The following is an 8652-nucleotide window of genomic DNA, read 5'->3' on the forward strand; positions in this document are numbered from 1 at the left end:
ATATATATATATATATATATATATATACTGAAGTTGTCAGCCTTCATCCCCCAACCACTTTATTATCTCTAAACACTTTATTTTATTCTTCATTCTATTCTCTACTTTATAATCTAACCATTAAGGAGAGGAAATCGTATTTATAGTCGACTTAATTCTGTTTTTCTTTCGTCTATTTTTAATTTATGTATTTTGTATTTTGATTGTAATTGTATTTTGTCTGTCACTGTATCAATGCTTTTAGTTTTGTCTGTAAACTGCTGGGAATGAAACATCTCTTTCGCTATGCATCATCACACCCAGTGAAATAGCAAGAGAATCTAACAAATAACTTATTTAAACAATTACCTGAATTTTACACCTTGAATATAGCATAACTTTTCGCCTATTTACTAAGTGCGTAAGTATCTGTTGAAACAATTGTAGTGATTTTAAATCAAAGAATGTCGTTAATTCCGTTTTCAATCGCTTATCTATTTATATAATCTCTACGGATTCTATGAAATTCCTGATATATATCCAGTAGCAGGAACATTTCCACTGTATGATCACATCAGATTGTGCCTGAACGTGAGATATCGTAGTATGTAATTCGCTTACCAATGCTTCAACATTTATAAATGTGTGACAACGATAACGATATCCAACTTTCTGGTGTCTCCAAGCATTGATAAAATCATCTAGCTCCAGCTAACCGTCCGTATATTAAGCTTACAAAAATGTATGCTGAGTATATGTTTTGTGTTACCTTTTGGTAAATGCCATCCTGGAGCGTCCTTTGACATTGCCCATAATATTTGGTATTCGCCATTTCCACAAACGTAGTTTTGTTGACCGCATTCCCTATAAGAGAAACAATATTTTTCAAACTTACTGAACCCTCGAAGAACCGAATCTAAAGCCTGGTTTCTATTTTTACTTGAATCGAAATCCTTTCTAACGTCGCTGATGACCAAATATAAGTGTGTCAATATCTTTTTCTTTTATTACCTGAAAATTATATCGCATAGTACCTAATCAATCTGAATTAATATAGTGAAAATATATTGTCAAATTAGGACGAACGACGGAGAGCAAAATAGTACCATCCAGCTACCAGACAGCTAAGTAAAATTTTTATGCATGATGAAACAGTTCACAAATGCCTGAATTTGCAGTTCCCAATCCCTTATTTAAAATGAAGGGCCCTTGTGACTTGACAGAATAAAACCGTAATCTACTTTTATGAAGTATAAAATAAGCTCCAAGATAACAGAGTCTAAGGCTCAGTTGTAACTGTTCCTTTTCACTTACATCACTAATGCTTTATGAAGGGGAAATCACAAATTCATAATCAGTAACTCCAAAAATATCAAGTTTTCTCTACCTAAAAAAAGCAATGGAATATAGCATCTGTAAAACCTTTCATAGACGCTATAGCAGAGACATAAACGCATTAGTTCATTCATTATTGCATTGATTTATTTTGCAAGATATAAGATAGTTATATATTTTTTAAGAAGTGGAAATTGGACGCAGAAACCAACGTACCTATATATTATTGGCAGTGTAGAATATATGGAATGATTTTAACGAATTATGTCTTGCTGGTTAATAACCTCTTGCTTCACACCAGTCAATAGATTTAAAACAATGTTATCACACAGTTAGTATGCTAGGATATTACCCGCATAAAAACTGTATTATTTTAATGCTGAATGTAACAAGCGATAAAATTTTTGTTATGGCGGATGCTTCCTTAAAGTATAGTTAATTCCTGTTTAGTAAGAAAAGAGCCAAACATGTTGGGTTTGATGTAATGAAACTGAAAGATCACAGGGCTGGAACGATCTTCGAGGCGTAAATGAATGGCAGGTCTGCAACCCTTAACCTTCTGGAAGATGATATAAACTCCCTGACCGACAATATCAAGGAATCACTTCAGGAGATAGCTAGAAATGCTTGGGAGAAGGAAAACGAAACCATATGTCACTGATGACATTTTAGACCTATGTGATTTAAGACGAAACCTAAGAAAGACCAAGTTAACGGGTAAGGGAGGCAAGTCAGAAATATAATGTTTTGAATAGGAAGATTGGAAAGAAAATGAAGGAAGCCAAAGAAGAATGGATAGCAGAACAGTGTAAAGTCATCTAATCTGGGATAAGGAAGGACTACGTCAAGGATGCTCATGAAACCCTCAAAATTCTAAAGAAACAAAGAAACACACCACAACTATCACTGAGGACAAAACAGACCTGCTCCTCATGGATGAGAATGATTTCATCAAGAGATGGTTGGTATATTGCAAAGACTTTTACAATCACAAACTCAAACATAAAGGGCAACATCCCAGAAAATTACAACAACAGTAACAAAACTTTAGGACACTTCAATTCTTCAGGAAGAAATCGAAAAAGTAGTGTGCATGCTCAGGGATTGGAAATATCTAGGAGTGGATAGTATCCCATCAGAGATTCTAAAACATGGAGAGCCAAAGATTATCAATGCGCTAACAGTTACCTGTAAAAAGATATGGTAGACGAAGCAGTTACCAAAGGAATGGACCCAATCACTGATGATACTGATTCCCAAGAATGACAGCACAAGACTAGCAGAATTATAGAACAATCAGCCTAATTAGCTATCCTAACAAATTATTGCTTAGAGTCCTGCTAAACAGACTTAGGGGGAAGGCAGGGAAAATCCTTGCAGAAAAACAGGCTGGGTTTAGGCCCAAAAGGAGTAACATCAAGCAGATATGTCACAGACTTCTCACTGAGAAACACCTGCAGCACCAACCTGACCTTTATTACAAACGCATTGATTTCAAAAAGGTCTTTTGCCGTGTTTGGCACGATGAGGTGTGGCAGAAGATGAAGAATTACAATTTCGACAATAACCTTATCAAAGTAACCCAAGCACTACATGAAAACTCAAGCAGTGCAGTTTTCCTGAACAACATCGAAGAATTCTTCAAGACAACAATGGATGTTTGACAAAAGTGTCTCCTGTCTCGAGCGCTTTTCAACATCTTCCTGCAAGGGACAATTCAAGGCCTCCACCCTTCTGAGGGACAGCCCATTTCTGATCTGTGCTTTGCTAATGATATTGGCCTGATAGGAAGCAGTGAAGCAGAACGACTGGAGCTCACCACTAGACTGAAAAAAGTATCGGGGGCATACGGGATGGAGATCAACGCCAAAAAGAGTAAGATCCTGGTTAATAATGACAATCAAAAGATAGAAACCAACATAGGGCTGAATAAGAAAGACTTGACGAAGTGTACACCGTCAAGTACTTAGGATCCACTTTGACCGAGAACGGCAGATCTCGATAAGAAATAAACAAAATTCAATTTAGCCTCTGCTGCCTCGAAGAAGCTGAATACCATAGGGGAAAAAACAATTCCATTAGTCGCTGGTGACTTCGATCGTTTTGTATGGCTGATAGAGCTAGATTCTTACAGCTAATATCGAGCGATGAATCTAGGGATTTGAGTACAAGTGCCATAGATGGCTGCTACACATCTCGTGCACAGAACACAAAACGAATAGCTTCATCAAACAGCAAGTTCTCAAACACACTGGCAGACAGAAACCACTTCTTGCACAGATAAAAAGAAAGCTTACCTAGTACGGTCATGCATCTCGCCACAATTCTCTGTCCAAAACCATTCTTCAAGGCACAGTTGAAGGAGGGTGAAAGAGAGGTAGGCAGGGAAAATCCTGGTTTGACAACATCAAGTACCAGACAGGTCACAACACTGTGAACCTGCTACACATGATAGAGAACAGAGATCAATAGCGATGACTGACTACAAAAGCGTCTAGAGTAGCACCCCAACGACTGGTTGCTTCAGTTTTAGGGATCGTGATGATGATGATGTTCAGTAAACGATAGAAACTCAAAGAAAATTCTATATATGTTGTAGATAATGAATTCTACGTTGAAGTTATTTTCTGACTTACCAAATTTGGTTAATATGAGTGGGTTGATCACATATCACTGTACTGATATGATTAATGGTGTGCCGGTGAAAGATCGGTTCAAAAGAAACTGAAATTATAAAATGATATGATTCACTATGTGATCGAACTATAATACCAGTTAAAGGATTCAGTTCAATGAATTTAGCTGATTTAGCTAACTTAGATTAATAACGGTTACCTGGATTCAAATGATTTTCGTTGCTTTTTTGTGAACACTGTGTCCTTCGGTTTAATCAACTTCTTTGTGATATTGAAATATCTTTTCCACTTTATATTTTCGCTTCTAAATGTGGTTCTCCGAACTAAAACAGTGCGGTGTATGAATTGCATTTTTTTAAGAGTACTAAATTTATCAATGCAGAGAAAATACTTCCATTATACGTTTAATGAAAATAGGGGGCTTGTAGAATCATTAGAGAGTTGGAAAAACTGATTTCTTGCATTCCGTCTGGCATTTTACTGCCGTTGCCAAATTTGCCTTTCATCCCAACAAGGCCGATAAAATAAACTACGAGCCAAATACCTGGGTCGATATTGCTGGCCTTATGACTAAATGAGAAACAATTATAGGTTTAACATTTGTATGTTTTTATTTGTTCATCTTAATTATGATAATGCAATACGAGTTATAGATTTACGTAAGTCTTCACACATGCATGACGCTTCTCTTTTTGCTCCAGGCAAACTTACAGTTAGTTTGCATACCACAGCCATCGGTAGCAACGATCCAAAAATCAAATGCGGTGCAGGTTACTCGCCTAAATAGAACGCGTGGGCGTAACAGAAAATTCGAGCGGCTACTGTTTTCTTCCAGGTTTTGTTTTGTCATATTTTAAGAAACATCAAAGCCAGTTTCTGAAAGTTGTCGATCTGAATCTTGAAATACTGTTTCCCACATGGTCAACTGAAACTAGTTTGCTCAATAGTAGGCGGTGACAAAAACATACACCCAGTATTCTCTAATATGACAAACGCTGGACACATTTCTTATTAAGAACTATTATACTCAAACCACATGAAATAGGTTTTATCTGAAATACACCTAGTTATTTCGATGATGTTAATGTAAAGATAAAGAAATTTAAATTCAAGTATAGTAGATCGCTGAAAGTGAAGTGAAAACAGAATATTTTATTATCACAAGTGCACCTGTTGCTAGTTCAAACTTAAATTAGTTTTAAGTTGAATTCCGGTAAATACGAAGCGTATACTCACTTATGTATTGGTCAGGATCCACTGGAACAGCATTACACAAAAGAGTTCGATTCTGAAACGAGTCCAAGTGTGTAGATTAACCAAACTTTACAGCTGTGATCGATCAAATGTGTACTGATAACGAAATAAAAATCTTACCAGCTGTGATTTAAACTTAAAATTCGGAAATTATCAATCAAATATTCATGTTACTTTAATGTTTTAAAAATTTTAACAAGTCCATCACCACATGTATGTAAATGTGCTACATTCATGTAATAAATGTGCTAAACCCATGCTGTAGATATGCTGCATTAATGTCCTAAAAGGAGAGGGAAGGCTACAGTGGGGAGAGACGGTACATACTTGTGTCACTCTCCAAATGCCTTCTACTATTATAAGACCATAAATGGGAGGTAGATTGTGGAACAGTCATCACTTTCTCGAAGAATACATTTCATAAACGAAGTGAAATATCAACAGCCAGGAAGGAAAAAAACTATGTCGGATTAGACTCTTATTCTTAGACAAGCGCTTACCGAGATATTTGCCAAGTACGCCCGCTCCTTGTTTTATCCAGCTTAGAGGAATGAAATCTGGATTTGAACTCAGGACATAAAAAAAAACATAACTTAATACGCAAGTGTTTTGTTGTGGAGCCCTCAACCAATTTTGCCAACATTCAATAAAATGTAGAACAATACTTGAAAGAAAATTCTAAAGAATTTACTAAGTAGCCTAGTTTCAGCTGATAATTACATTGCTAACATAATCCATGAGAAGTTTACTGTCGAATGCTGATTGAAAATTTACTTCATATTCATTGCTTTTTTTAAGAACATTAATTATTATATATTTATATATTTACTTTTATAATATATTTATTTATATTTACTATTATTATACATTTATATGTCGACTATCATTATATATTTATATGTCGACTATCATTATATATATATATATATATATTTACTATTGTTATATTATATATTTATATATTTATACGAAGTTGTGCTGAAAAGTTCCTAGCTTTAAAGGTATCGTGAAGGCCTCGTTGGTGACCCACCCTTCTGAGTTCTTTATAAAAGATTAGAAAAACTGAAGGGCAGCTGCTATAAGTGTGTGTGTCTGAGAGGGGAACGTGTTAAATAAAAATCATAATTAACTGATCCTCCCGTAATTTATTTTACTCAACTCCAGGGACTTTTACTATATTTACATTGATTATATATTTATATATTTATTACTATAGTATATTTTTTTATTATCAGTTCTGTTACATCACCAGGGATTCCATTTATGGATTCATTTGCAATGAATTCTAACTTCTAATTTCCTGATAATGAATTCTATCTTAAGATATTTCTGTAAACATCGTTTCCTTTATTCATCCTTTTTCGTGTTATCATCTCAAAAAAACTTATGTCACAGTATATAGAGCAGCATAATACAGAATTAGTATTCAAAGTTTAGAAAATGAAGATCACCATTGAAGAGCAATATGTGAGTGATAAACGTGTATGAAACGAGCTGGAGTCATACCCGTAGATGTAGTTTGCCTAGGACACATGCTGACGATCCGAAAAATATTAAAGACAGCTTCAAAAATCTCATGGAAATCTTCAATGCAACATACAAGATGCCGGATGAAAACAAGTTAAAATTTCTGGAGTAAATACCATATTAAGACCTTCATACACAGAAACCAGTCGGAGATCAAGTTAAATAAATGATACATCATTTTATGATCACACTGCTAGCCGGCCACAGTGTACTGGTGAGATGGATTTTTTTTGAACAGCACTATCAAACTTGCCTATTCATCAAATATCAACTGCACAATGTTGATCATGGCCCTCTAGCATGGCTGCAGCCCATTCACTGAAACACGCAAAAGTATAACAGAAGAATATACATATAAGAACTTACACCGTCCCAGACATAATTCGGTATGTTTATGTCAATTGTTTTGGTATCTGCAAAAGTCGTCACAATACAACACAAACTCAACCACAGAAAAACGGCGCTGATCACCATTGTTATAGTCGGTAATTCTACTGATATTTTTTATTGTGCCAAATATTATGTATGTATTTATATATATCGGTCGGTCAAAATATTTCAAATCAAACCACAAAATAATATAAGGCGTGTTCACGTTATTAAGCTGCGTTCATATAATACTTGCTTACTGTTAATCAAATTATCATTTAAACGAATCAAATGCCTCCTCCATACATTCCTCTGTCACCTTATGCTGTTAAGCCTGCGAACAATAATTTATCAATATCTTAATTAAACACGTCCTAATACAAAGACAGACTTTTCTTTAAATCATATCTTTGTTTTGTTTTTTTTTGTTTTTTTTATCTGAATATGCTTTTTGCAACGTTGAATAAATAGTTATGAACGTACACAAATAAAGAATTAAAATAACTATTCAGATCCATAACAAAACATTACGTAAAGCATTATGTAAAGCATGTGTCAGCCATTATATTTCACCATCATTACATTTGATTTCTAGTTTTGAAATTACTTGATATTGCAAATATGTTTACTTTAAAATGTTTTATTTAAAAAGGAGAGAACGGCTTATTTTTCCGATTTTCTTCTATTCAAATTACTTAATTTTATTTAGCAATATCTTCGTAGTTAAACTTGTTTACCTTTCAGATTCTTTTATCTAAATATCATCATCATCATTATTATCATTAATTGAAGCGGTTTAGAGGCGGTGAGGTAGCAGAACCGTTAGTACGCCGGGCAAAATGCTTAGCGGCATTTCTTAACGTTTTGAGTTCAAATTCCGCCGAGATTGATTTTTGCCTTCCATTCTTTTGGGGGTCAATAAAACAAATTTCAAGCCTTGTGCCTATAGTAGAAAGGATCATTAATTAAAGCGGCAAAGATGGTGAGCTGGAAAAAATCGCTACGGCACCATACAAAATGCTTAAAGGCATTTCTCCCGGTTCTTTATCTTCTGAGTTCAAATTTCACTGAGGTTGACTTTTCCTTTCATCCTTTCGGGTTCGAAAAACTAAGTAGCAGCTGAACACTGGGATCGATGTAATCGACATCACCACTCTCTTAAATTTGAAATCATTACTACCATTAACTATGTTATCATTTTAATCCTTGTCCATGTGGCATAAAGCAATTTTACATAGCATCATTTAAGTTTCCTGGTTCGCATCTTTTTTTTATATTCTGTTCAAATCCTAGCATAGCTAAACGCAAAATCTATGATCAGTAAATTCGTGTGCAAATCATACATTTAAAATAATTTGGAAAAAAACGGATCTTATTTACAAGTTCTACTTGTCTTGCAGCTGACTTGATCTATGAACGAGTTGTGAAACCGAAGCAATTTCAATCTGGACGAGTCACTTAAAAATACCGTCTTCTCAAAAGCTATATTTCTTTATTGACTACACAAGGCCTAACATAGAGGAGACAAACAAGGGCAGACAAAACACAAGAG

The 8652-nt window shown here is 34.8% G+C and overlaps 2 protein-coding genes across 3 annotated transcripts in view; one reads left to right on the forward strand and one right to left on the reverse strand.

Annotated features, from left to right (window-relative positions):
* The window catches only part of LOC106871030 (probable peptidylglycine alpha-hydroxylating monooxygenase 1), an 87130-nt gene that overhangs the window by 14118 nt on the left and 64360 nt on the right, over positions 1 to 8652 (reverse strand). For both annotated transcript variants that reach the window (XM_014917288.2, XM_052970708.1), the window contains exons 3-5: positions 5187 to 5238; positions 3951 to 4038; positions 749 to 843 (exon numbers count right to left, since the gene is read on the reverse strand). In XM_014917288.2, the coding sequence (XP_014772774.1) occupies positions 749 to 785 (37 nt within the window). In that variant the 5' untranslated portion in view covers positions 786 to 843; positions 3951 to 4038; positions 5187 to 5238. The remainder of the gene's footprint in view (positions 1 to 748; positions 844 to 3950; positions 4039 to 5186; positions 5239 to 8652) is intronic.
* Positions 7003 to 8652, forward strand: part of LOC128248729 (uncharacterized) — a 10585-nt gene continuing 8935 nt past the window's right edge. The window contains exon 1 of the mRNA XM_052970709.1: positions 7003 to 7216. The gene's annotated coding sequence lies outside the window, so the exon portion shown is untranslated. The remainder of the gene's footprint in view (positions 7217 to 8652) is intronic.

Source organism: Octopus bimaculoides, chromosome 9, assembly GCF_001194135.2.
Source record: "Octopus bimaculoides isolate UCB-OBI-ISO-001 chromosome 9, ASM119413v2, whole genome shotgun sequence".
Classification (NCBI taxonomy): Eukaryota; Metazoa; Mollusca; class Cephalopoda; order Octopoda; family Octopodidae; genus Octopus; species Octopus bimaculoides.